The sequence below is a fragment of the Dipodomys ordii genome, unplaced genomic scaffold (genome assembly GCF_000151885.1).
Source record: "Dipodomys ordii isolate 6190 unplaced genomic scaffold, Dord_2.0 Scaffold131, whole genome shotgun sequence".
Classification (NCBI taxonomy): domain Eukaryota; kingdom Metazoa; phylum Chordata; class Mammalia; order Rodentia; family Heteromyidae; genus Dipodomys; species Dipodomys ordii.
The window spans coordinates 2597024-2614368 of record NW_012267347.1 but is presented as its reverse complement, the minus strand read 5'-3'; the positions used below and the strand labels follow the sequence as shown (position 1 = coordinate 2614368).

The window sequence follows — 17345 nt, the reverse complement described above, 5'->3', positions numbered from 1 at the left end:
GGTAGCCTGCCATCTTCTTGGCCTATTTTTCCTATGTTGGATGATTTGATCTCTCCTCGATATTGGTAGATTCTTTTTTTAATAGATGATGCTCAGTGTTTGACTCACTTCATAAATATTTATTACACACATTGTATGGCACTATGCTGTATTAGGGGTAGTATTAGATACAAAAATGAAGCAGACATCAATCCTGCTTACAGTACCTTTACAATTTAGGAGGGAAACAACACTTGTAGCACAAAGTGGAAAGTGGCGTGTGATTTAAGGAAAATGTTGTAACTTGAGGAATAGGAATTAGGATCACCAAGGAAGACTTCTCCAGAGAGGTGCTATAAAAGTAGAAATTAAGGACTGATGTGATTGAGACCTATGAAGATGGGTGGACAGAATTATTAACAGAGTTATTATAGATAAGGGAATGGAGGGCAGGTACATTGACATGCATCTGTAATTATGGCTACTTGTGAGGTTAGGAATTGGAAGGATTATCACTTAAGACAGCATGGGCAAGAAAAGAAAAGCAAGACCTTATGAAGAGTAACTAAAATAATAAAGGGCTAGGTGCATGGCTGAAGTGACAGAGCATTTGTCCAGCAAATGTAATACACAGAGTACTTCCCAAGAAATAAAAATGGACAGAATAGACAGAGGAAAGCAAAGGGTTGTAGAGGAATCTAAATAGCTCATATGTCTGGAATATGGGATAAGTGAAAGTAAAGCAAATCAAAGTTGAAAGGTAGGTTGGCACCAAATCATATAGGACCTAGAAGGACAGGCTAACAATTCTGAATATTATCAGCAGACAATGGAGAGTCAGGAAAATTTTCTAAGCAAATAAACTGAGACCAATATAACTGAAGCTCTACCTGGGTTAACAAGGGTTTTCTCTCACTAATAGGTTTGCCATCTCAGTCTTGCTAGCATTGCCAGTAGCTCCTTCCAAGGATCTTAAGCAGAATTCTTGTGAATTCCACTCCAGAGTACATGTGGCCCATTCAGAAATTCCCAAGCTTCCCTCCTTTTCTTGTCTGAACTGTTTGAGGAAAATCAGACTGATGTCATAAATGATTGGCACAATGTGAATCCCCCAAAGGTACAGCCTTTTATCAAGTAGCTATAATTTCTGCTAGTTATCATGCTCTGTGCATAGTATTATAACCACTTGTCATTCCCAAGGGAGTGGTCATTCAGAATTTATCACTACAGGTGTATGTAGTGATTGCATTTTTAAAAAGCAAGGAAATTTTCAGGCACATAAACAGATAGTTCTCAAGAGGAGAGCCTAAGATCCTAAGTACAATATCAAATTAAAGGAAGAAATATCACCCTCAGAGGGGAAAATAATCCCAGCCACCTCTTAAACAATATCTTAAAAAACTACAAACCAACATGAATTCTCCACCAACCTACAGAAGACAATAGATCACACATATCCCAAATATACGATTTGTTGGCGGTTAATTGCGACCAGACTTCTCATCTGAACAATTGCTTGGGTTGAATGATGTACCTCACCATCTTCCTTATTTGTCCTATACAGAAAAAAAAAATGACAGCAGAATTGCAGGAGGAGAGGGAGGAGAAAAGCAACTGAGAAGGGGTGCAGCAAAAATCACAGATGAACCAAGGAGCAGGAGAGTGACGCCAGAACCCATTTTGTTGGACAGAAGACAGGCTCTGCCTGATTAAGAAAAATATATAGCACAGGACCAAATGTAGCTGAATGACTTACCCAAGTCAATGATACGCACCTAGAGCCCACTGTAGGCTAGGTAGTAAAGACACACAAAGATGACAAAGATGAAAAGGGTAAAGGCTCCTGCTCTCCAGCCAGCTCAATGTAGATGAAGAAACTGATAACCGAAGAAGACCATCACAATGCAGTGTGATGCAGTGCTCCAAGAGACAGGACACTGATGACAAAGCTTTGAGAGAAGTCCCCAGGGAGGGGAACGATTATTGGGAGGTGGTGTGCCATGTGTGCCATTGGGAGAGGACCTTAGGCAAACCATTCGGCCTCTCTGCACCCTCATCTTAAAAGGTGATTCTAGCTGGTTGCTTTATCTCTGAAAGTAAATGTTAAAGCCCACCCTGCAGACTGAAAGTCTGATATGAGGAGGTGTGCAGAAGTGATTTCCACTGCTCCTTTGGGCAAAGGCCACCTTGAGGTGCTCATTTTGTGTGCTGAGTACTAATGTTCTGAGAGCAAGCATGGAACCCTTTGCCCAACATTCTCTCTGCCCTTCCACCATCCTGTGCCTCAACTGCACAACTGTACAACCAATGCCCTCTCCTCCCGTGTGTGAGTGCAGAACACCCACAAGCACACAATCTGAAAAGGATGAAGAAACACTCACCAACTTCTGATGGTCTCCATCCTTGATGTCCATAGGAGGTGGCAGGGGGCAGGCTCGACACTCAGAGACAGCATTGCTACTGATATGCACGATTCTGGTCCCTTCTTTGGTCCTCTTTCTTTTCTTCTCTCGTCCTCCCCTTTATCAGCTTATCTTCATCAACCTTTCTGCCCCCCCTCCTTCTCGCTGCCTAACACAGTGTTTCCGGGCTTCTCTGCTTAGCTCTCTCTCCCCAATTGGGCAGAACAGAGTAATTTCTCAAATCTCCCAGGAGAGGCCCATCAGGAGCCTGGGAAAGGGGAGCTGCTTCTACGGAGGCCGGAATCTCTGCAGTTTTCTATTACAGCTATACCTTTTGCTAGGACTCCTCCTCCTTTTCCTCTTTCTTTTCCTCCCTCTCTTTCTCCACTATCCTCGTCTTCTTTCTCCCGACTCTTCTCCCCCTTTCCTTTTTTCTTCGGATTCAGCCATTCCCTCTCTGGTCCTGATCAGCATTCCGTCCTCCTCCTCCCCTCAGGATATAAAGCTCAGCTACACTTCTTTTTAACCTCTCTCCACTGATCCACCTGCCCCTCTCTCTCACCCAGGACCCCCTGCTTCGGCTCCCCGCCCTTACCTTCTCCCCCCCCTCCTTCCTGCTTTCTGGGTTCTGGAGCATGCTGGGGCCCACTGCAGGGACCACCACCGCAGAAGTTCGGCAGGGACCTCTGGGCCTGGTCCAGGGGAAACTTGCCGCTCCAGGTTCTGCTCAGCAGCGGCTGACCTCACTGGATTGTGCCACGTGATTGGCTACTGCAGGGCTCTCGGCGGGAGATCCTGAAAAGATTTGCATAGCCTGTTTCTTTGTCCCTCTACCTCCTTAGATTTGGTTGGGGAAATAGGGCCCTGACCAGGACTACAGTTTGAAAGAGGGTTTAGGGGTTACCCTGTGGGAAGAGAGCAAGGACTCAGGCCCCCAGAAGAATAGGAAAGGAGAACTGTTTTTCTGCCCAAAGGGATCAAAGTTAACGAGCTGAGGGGTAGGCTGTTTAGTAGAAACCCTTACAGAATTTGAGCACCCCAAGAAAGGTAACATCCAGGAAGGTGTGACCTAAGGCTCTAACCTTGATCTCTCCGCCATGCCTAGGAACACAAATAGGAGCTTGAATCTGGAATCAGGTGTTTAATTTCTAGTCTTATGTGATCTTAGGAGAGTCACTTCATTCTGCTTCCGTCTGCAAAACAGGGATGATAATGCTAGAATACTTGTTTTATAGATTTAGTAAGGAAGGATTACATGGGGGACAATTGTGCAATTATTAAACCTAAATATACTGTAGTGCACAATAAGGCATAACCAAAGGAATGAAGAATCTTTGGTTTCCTTTTATTTTTCTGTACTCACTTTCAGTCTTTTTGGTCTTCATTGTCTTCATCTGTGAAATGTGAGATTTGGACCTTTGGTTCTCTACTATCTCTTTGGCTCTAACATTATGTGATTGCTAAAGTGTAGTATCCTCCTTTAATTTGCCCTTCAGAGGATAAATCGCTACCTTTATCAGGACTCTAGTTAATGCCTCCCCTCTTTCTCTTAGGTATCCTGGAGAATCTAACTTGACATAGGGGGGCTAGCCTGTCCCACACCCTCCTCTCCCCTCCCTTCCCTTCCCTTCCCCCCACAATGGAAGTGTAGACCCCAACTGTAGCAGTGTATGCAGGGCTCATCCTTGATGGAGATTCTCTCCCCAGGCTACTGGCAGGAGCAGGATTTGGAGCTGGGAACTCTGGCTCCACTGGACGAGGCCATCAGCTCCACAGTCTGGAGCAGCCCTGACATGCTGCCCAGTCAAGGTGAGAATCCAGGCCTCTCATCTGAATGTCCCTCAGATCCTCCCCCCATTCTCACATCATTTTCCACTCATGCTGCCTTCACCAACACCCTCACTCCCCTCATCACCACTCAGCTTTTCTCCTTTCCATTTGACATTTAGCTCTTAGTAGTACATCATCAATGTCCCTTGCACCTACACACCTTCTTCTTTGCTCACTCTGGTACAGAGACCTCTGTAACCCTGCACCTCTTTCTAAAAATAAATGCTTCCATGGGAATATATCACCCAGGACAAAGACATCCTGGACAGACATGCTTCAGGAAGAATTCTTCAAAAGGAGTCAGGGACATAGGAGTTGTTGGTCAGGAATTGGCATATGGTTATGGTAAATAAAAGATTTCCCAAACCTTTCATGGAAACATTTTAAGAAACTATCACATCCGGAATTTTCTAAGTCAGATCAGTTGACTGGCAAATTAATCTCAAACCATGGTTTTAATTCTCAAAAGTTACCTGACTGCTGGAAGAAGCTATCCCCTGAAAAATGCCAGTGTGTGGGAAACAGAAGAAGGGAATTCCTATCCTCAGAAGAATTAGTGGAATGGTCTCAGTCATTTCACCTCTGTTGCCTCACTGCCTACATCTTTAAAATGAAGCGATTGGATTCCATCAGCCTTAAGGTCTCCTGCAGTTCTGACTTATACCATTCCACAGTAGAGTGAACAATGAGGCTTTGTACTCCAATTTGGAAACAAGCACCCTGAATATTGAACGCTCCAGCACACGCACCTCAGGGCCTCCTCTCTGATAGAAGAACCCAGGGTGTATTTCTTGGAAATGGAATTCTAGTGATGGAGGAAGGAAGAAATAAGCAGACAGGACAGGGATGAGGTCAGTGCCAAGGGGAGCACGAGATTGGTTTTAAAGTATTCAATAAGGGAAAGACCAGGAGTAAGTTTCTGAGTTTTCCTATTCAGACGTGAACAGCGCTGGTTAAGTAATTCAGTGCCTTAGAGCAGCCTGTGGATGTTGCAGAATCAGGGCTGAAGGTGTTTATTTTAGATTAGTTTCTGTGGAGGTCAGTGCTGTTGGGTCACTGCAAGTCAGTCTGAAGATGAAGGAATCAATATTGGGAATCAGGATCCATGCTGTGGGGGAAGTTGGAGCAATATTGGATGCAGTGGGGCGGGGGAAACACAGGTGTCAGAGTCTGAGGATCTCAAAGCCAGACCTGAGGAGAAGGCACATGTGGGATTCAAGTAGCTTATCCAGATACCTTGTAAGTCCTTTCTGGTTTTGTTTGATTTGACCAAGGAGAGAGGGGTTAGAAAACGTGTTTCTAGCACATCGAAAAGAAAGCATGAATCCTTCTCTCCTTAAAGTGATATCAGGCTGGTGAGTTGGGTCTGTGTGCTGGGAGGTGGGAGGTATTAACTCTAAGGAAATATGGTAAGGGACTTGATGTTCAGAGGGAAGTTCTTGTGAGAGGAATTTTAAATGTGTGTCAAATGTTTTCATTTATTTTGTTTTGCTGTTTTATTAGCTACGTTTTGCATAAAGGAATGTACACCAAGTTCTGATTTGGCCTTTCCTTACCCATTTGTAGCTTTGGGATAATAAGTCAATGATCACTTCTCCCAGATTTTTGCTCATAGGTAGATAGATATGTATTTGTATACATATATACATATGTATACACATATGTATGCATATACATATCTATCTATCTACCTAGATAGATATGCAGATGGTGTCAGGAGCGTAAAGAATGCCAGATTTGAATGTATGTTCTCAAGGATGCATGGTTAGAACCATCTCAGAAGAAGATATATGTGGAGTCGTGTGTGCAGATCTGGGGTGCTTTTATTCTGGGGTGTTTGTGGCCCTGTCAGTTCATTCAGCAAACATGCAACAAGTAAATGTCTTTATTACTTTTTTAAAAAATGTATATTCAAAAGAAGAGAAAAATCAAGGCTGTCTTCCTTCCACCACCACCCACCACCACCACCACCACACCCTCCCTGTTCCTTCCCTATCCAGTCTTAAGAGTACACAGAGACCCAAGCCTTGGATCGTCTGAATTAGATGAGATGGGCTTTGGCCTAGAAATGGGTAGACATTCCGACACTCCTCAGGAAACTAACCCTGCTCTACTCCTGCAGATAGTCAGCCCTGGACATCCGATGAAACAGTGGTGGCTGGCGGCACAGTGGTGCTCAAGTGCCAAGTGAAAGATCACGAGGACTCCTCCTTGCAGTGGTCTAACCCTGCGCAGCAGACTCTCTACTTCGGGGAGAAGAGAGGTAGTGGCTCACGAGTTACCCTCTCTCCCTGGGAACCATGGGCTGCAAGAACAAAAAGAAGGGAGGGTCCTGTAGAAATTAAGGGGGAACAAACACTCTCTGTGGTGCAGACTGAGGAGCATTGAGCTATGCTATTTGAGGAGGCAATGAGCCATAGGCTCCTCAGCTGATTCCGGAGAAACTTCACTTCTACAGCTCTGACTTGGGTCCTGAATAGTCTGATAGGATACTGGAGTAGCTTACACCCTTACAGAAGCCCCAAACAGGCAGGTGATGTCCAGTTGCCTGGGTAGCTTACAAGAAAGTATACATGATCCATTACTTTAGACCATCTCTGCTGTTGCTATTGATAATGGTCCAGAACCACCATGGAATGACCTAATAATTGCTCAAAATCAGGAGCACTGTTTTGCCACCTACCCAGATCCCTTCCTCACCTCCTTCCCTCCACAAAGACATTTAGCCTGGGATTAGAAATGAAACATGAAAATTGCCAACAGAAACCTACCTTCCAATTCTCTCTAATTTCCCTCAGCCCTTCGTGACAATCGGATTCAGCTGGTTAGTTCTACGCCCCATGAGCTCAGCATCAGCATCAGCAACGTGGCCCTGGCAGACGAGGGTGAATACACCTGCTCCATCTTCACCATGCCTGTGAGGACTGCCAAGTCCCTTGTCACTGTACTCGGTGAGGCTCCCAATCCCCCACCCTGCATCTCCACAACATGCTCCTTTGCACACAAAAACCTCCCCAGTTGACCTCTGAAGCCTCACACAGAGCCAGGCAAGCCTCCAAGATTTGAGGGGTGAAAGTTAGGTCAGTGTTTCCTCGTTGTGGGATAAAAATGCAAAGAGAACCAAGTTCAAAACCTTCCAGTTACACTTCATGATGGATCTGGGAGAGACCCTTTACTTTGAGCCTAAGCTTTCTAATATAAGAAAGAATGATAATGCTTACTTTACTTAGCTCCCAAAATCATGTGAAGGGAAACATGGCATTTGTACGCAATGTGTAATTACATCTTCCAAGACAAGGTTCTTCTGTTGCCTAGACACTTACATTTTCATTTTGCATTTCAACTTCCTTCTTTGCTTCCCTGAGATTCACACTATTTTGAGCCATCCAGGTTTTTATCTGGGAAGTCCAGTCAGATCTCCGGGCTCAGGTAATGTATATTTTCCTACTCTCACACCATTTCCCTTTGGTCTTCCCTTCTGTTGCTCAAGAAGGAGATCAAAGAGAGAGCTGTTTCTCTAGTCTTCTAACTCATCTTTCCATACTAATGCAGAACTCAGGCATCCCAATGCTTAGAGAGGCATCTCTGAAGCTGAAATGTGACTCATGGTGCCTCTCCTTTCTATCTTGACCAACCCCTGTCTATGGCAGGAATCCCACAGAAGCCCATCATCACTGGCTACAAATCATCATTACGAGAAAAGGAAACAACCACTCTGAACTGTCAGTCTTCTGGGAGCAAACCTGCAGCCCAGCTCACCTGGAGGAAGGGTGACCAAGAGCTCCATGGTGAGGACCCCTTGCCCCCAGGTCACAGGAGGAGGTGGTTCTGGGAAAGAGGGTTACATGGTACAGAAGTAGAAAGTGAATGATGGAGACTTTGTGTACACTGGTGTGTGCCAGGGCCTACATTCTTCTTGTATGTACAAATCCATTTTACAATTTTCTAAATTTGTTGAGGTTGAAATTTACCATCTGTGTCTACAGTGGGGCCCACACAATCTCTGCATGTGAGGACTCACTTTGTGTCCATCCGTGTGTGTGTGTGTGTGTGTGTGTGTGTGTGTGTGTATGTGTGTGTGTGTGTGTTTCTGTCTGTTTTTACACCACAGGAGAACCAACCCGAATACAGGAAGATCCCAATGGGAAAACCTTCACTGTGAGCAGCTCAGTGACATTCCAGGTTACCCGGGAGGATGATGGAGCAAATATCGTGTGCTCTGTGAACCACGAATCTCTAAAAGGAGCTGACAGATCCACTGCTCAGCGTATTGAAGTCTTATGTATGTCCTGGGCTTGGGGATCAAAAGGATAAGACATAAGATGGGGAGTGGGGGAAAAAAAACGCAGATGACTGCACATGAACCAGTGTGCACAAATAAGTGAGCAGGATAAAAGTGAGACTTAGAGCTAATCTAAGTCAGCATCTGGTTGTATTGTTCTAAGCCACTGTCTCAACCCAGCCTCCTAATCAGCCTTTGATATCAATGTCAGATGACATTGTTTCCTTGCAGCATCCTCTGACCAACCCCTGTCCATGGCAGGAATCCCACAGAAGCCCAAGGGTTTCCTTTATTCTCTTTTTTCTTTTCCTTATCTTTATTTCATTTTTCTTCTCTTTTCTTTCTGTTCTTATTGCTTTCCTCTTCTCTCTTCTCCTAGCCTTTCTTCTCATTTCCTCTCCTCTCTTCTCCTCTCCTCTCCTCTCTTCTTTCCTTGATGAAAATATGACCTCCATCTCTGTTTCAAAGTTCAGATATGTTTAGACTGACCATTCAAACTGATGTTTTATGCTCAGTTCTTTCTAGGCAGACAATTTACTACTTGAACCATGCCCCCAGACTGTCTTCAACTCTCCAAGTAGTAAATGTTATAGGCTTGGAGAGCCATACAGTCTCACTTTCAAATATTTAACTCTGTGTGTGTTTTAGGACAGCAGTCAGAGACAATATATGTAAACAAATGAACTGGGCTGTGTTCCAATAAAACTTTATTTACACAAGCTTATAGCTGATATAATTTGGCCCAGGGGATAAGTTTAGCAACCCCTGGGCTAGGCCAGCGGAATGTAGCTAGATTCTAAATTATAGTGGTAAGTAGAGCAAATTCAGAGTCCCAGGATATAGTTTCTACTCTGTATTCCACCAACTACTAGCTTGTGATGTGAAGACAATCCATTTCTCCCACTGAGTTTGAGTCCTTTATTAGTGAAGTGAGACAGATGAACGTGGAGCTCACCAAGGCTTCTTTTCAGTCTATGATTCCATGACCTTAGGATGCAATTGTATCCTTGGAAGGATACAATTCCTCTGACATCATCACATCTTCGTAGGTCTTTTCCCTACTTGACTCTCCTTTATTTCTCTAAGCTCCCTGATGTAATTTATTTGTTTGTTTGTTTTTGTCTGGGTCATAGGATTTGAACTCAAGACCTGGGCTATGTCCTTGGGCTTTTGTGCTCAAGGCTACCACTCTACCACTTAAGCCATAGCTCCACTTCCAGCTTTTTGGGATGCTTAATTGGAGATAAGAGTGTCACAGACTTTCTTGTCCGGGCTGGCTTTGAACCACAGATCCTCAAATCTCAGCCCTTGAACAGTTAGGATTACAGGCATGAGGTACCAGTACCTGGATCAAGCTCCCTGATTTTTCCTGGAATTTTCACCAAATCTGAAATATCCACTGTCAGCACTTTTTTCAACCTTTCTTTCAAACCTTTGTCTCTGCCTTTAACATAAACAAACCAAAACAACAACAACAACAATTTTTTTTTTTTTGTTGGTTGTGAGCCTGAACTCTGAGCCTGGGCACTGTCCCTCAGCTCTTCAGCTCAAGGTTAGCACTCTACCACTTGAGCCACAGTGCCACTTCTGGCTTTTTCTGCTTATGTGGTGCTGAAGAATCGAGCCCAGGGCCTCATGCATGCAAGGCAAGCACTCTACCACTGAGCCACCTTCCCACCCCTCAACAACAAATTTCTGAAGGAAGTCGGGAAACTTTGAAATATTTCATCTGGTACAATTTGGAAATTATGAAAAAGTACCCATCTGGGTGAGGGAACCAAAGAAAAAGGAATAAAGCCCAGAGACAGAGGATAGAATTAGAAAATAAAGAATTTGTTGCCTGAATTTGTCAAAGGGTTGGCTGGGTTTCAAAACGAACTACTTTTTATTCTCCTTCGAATGGAAGACCCAGGCTGATCACATTTCTAACTCTAAGGCTATTTAATCAATGGCTAGGCCTGTTATTCAAATTTGAATATGGGGTAGGTTTGGGCAGTCCCACTCTCCATTTTGTAGCCAGTCAACTAGGAGCAGACAGCCTATATTCTAGCCACAAAGCCAGCATTGATGGTTGTATTACCTTGACCAAAGCATTGACTCTCTCTGTGATTTCAATGTACTATACTGAGTTGTCCCCAGGATAAATGTAATGATCTATATAAAAGAATTCTGTAAACTTCAAAGTTGTATATTGCTATGAGGTGTTTCTCTAATGATGAGTTCTGATCTTAAGACCCCTGGCCTTGATTGATTGCCTCTGAGCCTTGGTACATGACTAGGGCTAAAAAAGGCACTTCCTTGTCAGAGCCCCAAAGTGTCCTCTGGCAGGCCCCAATCCATCTACCAATTATTCTCTGGGGTCCCTTTTGGCCCACCTAGGATCAGCAGTCAGTCAACAGTCAGCCAGTCCAGGCACTGTGTTAGAGATTTCTATAGCTGTGTAGGCCCAGAATAGCCATTCTCTCACCTGGTCTGACTCTTTGTCCTGTATGATTCGACTGCAGTGCGTTCATTAGCTGGTTGTTAAGGTTGGCTCTACCCTGAGGGGCAGCACAGCCTCTTTATCTGCTGTTCTAAACCAGCATCTGGTTATATTGTTTTAAGCCACCATCTGGACCCAGCCTCAGAAGCAGCCCTTTGGCATCAATGGCAGATGCCATTCTTCCTTCTCAGAGCTTATCTATATTGTGTCAGGGCTTATTTTATTTTTTCAAAATTTTCAGCCAGAATATGACACCCCCTTCTCTTGCCATTTCAAAGCTCTCATTTCATGTTTGCATTGACCATTCAAAGTGCTGTTTTGTGTTCAAGAGCTGCTTCTAGTTGTAAGCTCCCTTGCAGAGTAGACAGACCTGAGATGTTGTGAACTCAGTAAGTGTCAAGTTCAGGTTTCTTTGTTCCATTAAAAATCTGTATTAAGCACTGTCTGTGTGCCAGGTCATTTGCTAGGCCTCAGGGAACCACTTCTAAGCTCTGTTAAGCCATCCTATGGGCCCCACCAAGGACAGATTTCCCAGAATCCTATTACTAAGAGGTTACAATACAACCAGTTGCTCCCACATTCAATAACACTCACCATCTTTGCTCTCCAGAGCTGGGGAGGGGGGCAGGGAGGGAGGGAAAAGAATGAACATATTTGTTCATATTTTGAGCTCCTGAGACATTTTGGAGTAGAAGCTGCAGTGTGTAACTTGGTGATTTCAAGATGTTACAGATCTCTTAAGCATTGTCCTGATGCCATTTTCTTTTCCACAGACACACCAACTGCCATGATCCGGCCAGACCCGCCACATCCCCGTGAAGGTCAGAAGCTGATGCTACACTGCGAAGGCCGTGGCAATCCGACGTGAGAAAATTCACTTGCTGGCCTCTAATACACCTTCAGTACTCTCAGATTGTCATCTTCACTGAACATCTGCTCTGTGCTGGCTTCAGTTTTTGTCTCCTCTGTGCTGGCTGAGCTGAACTTCCCACTCCTGACTATGTCCAGTAATGCCCAGACTTTATGTCTTCTGCAAAGCAGCAGAAGTGAGCAAGGACACTCCTTAGCTTAACCCCTTCGGTTCCCCAAAAGTGCAAACTTGCAGCAAGATAGACATTAAGAAATCTCTACCTTCTCCAGCATGAGTTCTCCCTGGGATACATAGCATCTCTGGCTCTTATAACTTCTTGAGGTTTCTAGTTTTCCTTCTTTCTTTCTTTCCTTCCTTCCTTCTTTCTTTTTCTTTCTTTCTTTCTTTCTTTCTTTCTTTCTTTCTTTCTTTCTTTCCTTCTTTCTTGTTTTTGTTTCCTAGAGCTCTGGCCTATACTTTCCTGAACACTTTTGATTTTTCTACCTCAATAGCCCCCAGCAGTACCTATGGGTGAAGGAGGGCAGCGAGCCACCCTTGAAGATGACCCAAGAAAGCGCCCTCCTCTTCCCGTTCCTCAACAAGAGTGACAGCGGCACCTATGGTTGCACGGCCATCAGCAACATGGGCAGCTACACTGCCTACTTCACCCTCAATGTCAATGGTGAGCCTCCCAGGTCTCCTGGTACAGCATCTCCCTTCCCCATCCATCTCATACCCTCTCCCCACGTCTTAGTGGAACTCCCCTACCAGGACTGGATGTGGAGCATAGGGAAAGTGCCCACTACGGGAGGCTGGAGCACTTTGGCCTAGACTCACTCTAGGACATGTAATAATGGAGAATCAATAGCAAGTGGGTTCCCGTTGCCTTTGTCTAGAAGAAGGGCTCTGCCAGCACCATCTCTTGTCTCTTGCAGTTACCTCACAACAAGTATTAATAATAAGCATTTAGAGGCTCTGGACCATCATGAGGATGATGTACAGGCATTTCCCTTGCTGAAGGGCTGTTCCTCCTCCATATGGCACTCATGCTGCTGCTGTCAATTTCTTTTCTGAAGACCTTCTACACACTGTACTGGGTCCAAGCCTGCACTTTGCTGAGACATGAACATTGCCTCTTCTGTGCTATTCCTTCCCGAGGAAGCAGAAGATGCTCCTCAGAAGTTCTTAAAGCCATAACCACAAAACCGAGCTTGTGGAGAAGTGACTGTTCAGCACAAAGGCCATTTATGAAGAGTTAGCAGAGATTTTCTTTGTTGTTGTTCTTGTTGAAGAGCCCAGTGGTATCAGGGTCCTGCCACAAAGGGGAAGTACCTTGTCACAAGAACTTCAGAGGCATCTTTACTTGAAATGTCCTTTATGACAGTGCATTGGGGTAGAGGAAACAGCCAGGCTCTAAGGATAAGAGGTCTGTGCTTAAGACCAGAATGTTTAGATTGGCAATTCTGACTCTAGGATTCAACCTCAGCATGTGGAAGCCATCTTGGCACAATAAACAAGGCTATTGTAAGATGCCAGGAGCAATGACAAAGCACCGAGGTCTGGTTTCTGCTTCCAGATCTTTCCAGATTAACTCTGATGGTGATTGGCAATTAGAGAAAGTTTTTATGCCCTGTGGTTGTGATCTTGCTGATCTCCCCTCTGCCTGGTACTAAAAAGCCAAGCAGAGGAGTCCTGTTGTGTTGGTTACCAATGCTGTCCTCTAGTGGTGGAAGGTATGACTGCATCCTATTCCAGGAATATACTGAGTGAAAACCTGCCCAGAATAAAATTAAAGTACTTCCACCTAGAGACAGGGGCTTGTAATTGATGAGCCCCGAGGTCATTTTGGCAGTAGAAGATTGTGTCTTTCTAAGGGATTTCCATTTCCTTCGGCTGTGCAATAATTATATAGATTTAATTTTCAAAGTGGACCCGATCTTAAATACTCCCCAGGAGGGAGACTGACAGGGGATGAACAACGTACTGGGCTTCCTCCAAGATCTGCTATTGTTGGGGTGCTAGGGACAACTTTTCCCTCCCTGTCAAGCAGAGTATAAAAAAAATCCCGAAGCACAAATGTTTTCTTTTCAAATAAGGCGTAGAGAGGCAAGAAGCTAAAAAGCTGGCCCAGTCAACCTAAGGAAACATAAGGTAGGAAGGAAAAAAAATTACAGAAGAAGTCAATGAGGCATCAAGAACTCAAGCTGAGTCCAAGGAAAAATGGTAGTTCTCCCATGGGTGGGAGTTATGTCTAGAAGTAATGTCATTTTGGAGACATCAGAACTGTGTCCTGGGCCTGTGACTTGTTCTTGGCTATCTGGGCCCCTGACTATGGTTGGAGATCTCCTGGTCACATCTGGTCTAAATTGTGCTGTAGGGTTTATTCACTATCCCTAAGACAGATGCTATACATCCAGAGATAACCACCAACATGGGAGGAAGCAAGTCAGTCCTGGTACACAAACTTTTAGATGTTGTCAAACGTCAGGCATCCTTGTTGGGATAGGCTAGAGGATTTGGTTTTGTTGATTTATTACGAATCTTTCCCACCAAGAGAAAATACGGTAATAAAAAGAAGTGCTCAAGAGAGTTTAGGTAGACCAGGAAACTAAAGGAAGAAAAACTAATAATAACTAATAAAACTAATAATGACTGAGCACTCTGAAGGCAGGGCTGGAGGAGTTGCTTTTAGGTTCAGTCTGGAGAAGGTTCAGATTTCCTATTTCCTAGTCTTCTGTCACTTTGTTCTCAGAGGAGCTGACACTGAGCATCATGGTCTAGCATTTATGTTTTTATTTTTGGTAAGGCATTATCTGAGTTTTAATTATGGTCGCATTGGCTTTTCTCAACTCCTTCTCTATCTGCTCTCAGGGCAATTGATAAATAAACTTAGATACCTCCTAGAGGAAAAAGTCTAGAATACCCAACAGAGGAGAGAATAAGAGGGAGAGTAAGATAGGAAAGGAACATTCTGATCACCCATGAGTAAGAGAGAGGGAGGAGGGGGGAGATACTGGTTACAGGTATTAAGTAATTGTTTTAGATCAAAGTCAAGCTCTGGCGTCAAGAAATCAACATGGATAGTTGAGTGTGAGGCAATTTGTTTAGGATGCATGAATATATCAATTCGTCTGAACAATTACCACATTCTGGAGCCGAGCACAGTCTACTAAGGACATGCTCCCTTTGCGGAGTGCTGCTGTCCCATTTTCCTATGTTAGTACCTGCTCTCTGCTGTGTGAAATGATCCAGGGCCAAGCCAGAATTCTAGATGAGGGCTCTCCCCAGAGTTGACCATGCATCCTCTCTTCTTCTTCCAGACCCCAGTCCGGTGCCCTCGTTCTCCAGCACCTACCATGCCATCATTGGTGGAATTGTGGCTTTTGTTGTCTTCCTGCTACTCATCCTGCTCATCTTCCTCGGCCACTACTTGATCCGACACAAAGGTCAGAGGCATCAAGTGGGTGGGTAGAGCCATCAATCAGGGGCAGGAAAAAAGAAGGCTTGCATGAAAGGCCTCTGGAGATTTAGTCTGACCCTTGGAGTATGGAAAGAAGGAAGGAAGGAGAGAAAGAGAGAGAGAAAGGAAACACACAGCCAACCCTTTCAACGCCAACCCTGTGATCACTGAGCACCACCAACCCCACAGCCAAGCCTGATCACCCGGTGATCATCCAAGTCAAATCAAGTCTTCCCACTCCTTCAGCTGCTCATGCTGCTCTGCCTTCAGGTCTCTGCTGTAAGGCAGAAAGCTCCCGAAATGAGTCTCCAGCCCATTGCTTCCTGTACTATCGTTCTTTCCGTCTGTTTAGCCTGTTTTATTTCCTTCTCTGGTCTCTCCACTTCTCATTCCCACACCATCTCTTTCTCTCTCTCTCCTGTTTATGTCTACCCTTCCTTTCTGTATCTATGTTGTTTCTCTCATTCCTTCCTCAAAGGTGCCCTTCTCTGTGAGTGCTTCCAGTCAAATAGCCTAGCTGCTCAGGCTGCTCTTTGCTGCATTGCACTTGCTTGTGCACCAGTACACGCCCATCTCTCCCGGTCCCCTCCTTGCCCACATTACAGATGTGATTCTGATGAAGGGCGGGATTCATTATGCATGGGGGTGTGGTCAGGTGAGAGACATTGGCAGCACAATGCAAATTAGGTAGTGTGGGGTGGAAGAAAGCTGTACTGCAAGAGCAAATCTCCATGAGCAAGGTGCGAGTGGGTGGCAGGGAAGCGGGTAAAGGCTGCTTCTGAAAGATGGAGCCTCTGTCTCTCCACAGGAACCTACCTGACACACGAGGCCAAGGGCTCGGACGATGCCCCGGATGCTGACACGGCCATCATCAATGCAGAAGGCGGGCAGTCAGGCGGAGATGACAAGAAGGAGTATTTCATCTAGGGGCACTCATCCACCTCTTGCTGCCCTCCCCCAGGGGCCCCCGTGGGGACTGCTGGGGACATCACCAACCCGGACTTGTACAGAGCGGACCCCAGGGCCGCCCCTCCCGCTTGCTCCCCAGCCCACCCAGCCCCCCCTGTACAGAATGTCTGCTTTGGGTGCGGTTTTGTACTCGGTTTGGAATGGGGGGGAGGAGGGCGGGGGGGAGGGGAGGGTTGCCCTCAGCCCTTTCCGTGGCTTCTCTGCGTTTGGGTTATTATTATTTTTGTAACAATCCCAAATCAAATTCCGTCTCCAGGCTGGAGAGGCAGGGGCCCTGGGGTGAGGAAAGAAAACAACAACAACAACAAAATCTAGAATGTGAGGAGGGAAATGAGGGTTGGAGGGGTCCAAGGAGTACAGAGCAGGGTTGGCTTGCAGGTGAAGGTTCTCCCCAGCCTTTCTTCAACACTGGACGGATGGCAAAGCAGCTGCCTAGGTTAATGCAGTAACCCAGGGATGGGAACAGGGACCAGCCACACACTGCAAGCCACAGGCAGGAGCAAGAGTCTCACTCACTTTGAACTCCTCTTCCCTCACAATGGGAAGAAGGGAGTGGACAGGAAGGTCTCCCCAGGAGATGGGACCTGCAGGTGGTACGCAGCTCTAGGGGGACCAAGGGCTTCACCATGGAGAGGGACACGGGTTCCTCCCGGTAGGGTAAGTTTGGAGAGGAAGGAGGGTGGAAGATGGCCCCATCCACCGATTGCCTCCGTATGGTGATCGAAGACAGGCAGTGTGCACAACAACTGCTCTTGGGGACCAGAAGAGCTCAGCTCACTCTCCTAGTTCCAGCAGCTGTGCGAGAGTTCGCTCTGGGGCGTCAACTGCATCTGCTTCCCCCGCTGAGGGACCCCTCACTCTTACCCAAGCCCCTGGACTGTTGCACGGCAACCACTCCTCTCATGGCACTGCTCAGCAACGACTCCTCCACCTTGTGCCACCCTGTACCCCTGCCCCTTCCCTCCGCCACCCTCGAGTCCTTCCTCCCTCAGCAGCCAGGCAGACATAACAACAAAAATACTAAACGGAGCTTCACTGCACTGAGCTGTTTCCTGCCCAAAACTAAGGGAATAATGTGAACTCTGCGTGTA

The 17345-nt window shown here is 45.7% G+C and overlaps 1 protein-coding gene across 2 annotated transcripts in view; it reads left to right on the top strand.

The window, feature by feature from the left end:
• The window catches only part of Cadm3 (cell adhesion molecule 3), a 31244-nt gene extending 13899 nt beyond the window's left edge, over positions 1 to 17345 (top strand). Inside the window, exons 2-10 of one of the 2 annotated variants that reach the window (XM_013030704.1) lie at positions 4089 to 4190; positions 6334 to 6474; positions 7010 to 7162; positions 7862 to 7999; positions 8323 to 8493; positions 11749 to 11839; positions 12338 to 12507; positions 15146 to 15271; positions 16094 to 16381. In XM_013030704.1, coding sequence (XP_012886158.1) covers positions 4089 to 4190; positions 6334 to 6474; positions 7010 to 7162; positions 7862 to 7999; positions 8323 to 8493; positions 11749 to 11839; positions 12338 to 12507; positions 15146 to 15271; positions 16094 to 16212 — 1211 coding nt within the window. In that variant the 3' untranslated portion in view covers positions 16213 to 16381. Of the gene's footprint in view, positions 1 to 4088; positions 4191 to 6333; positions 6475 to 7009; positions 7163 to 7861; positions 8000 to 8322; positions 8494 to 11748; positions 11840 to 12337; positions 12508 to 15145; positions 15272 to 16093 lie in introns of both variants that reach the window. The other variant, XM_013030705.1, reaches the window with a different exon arrangement.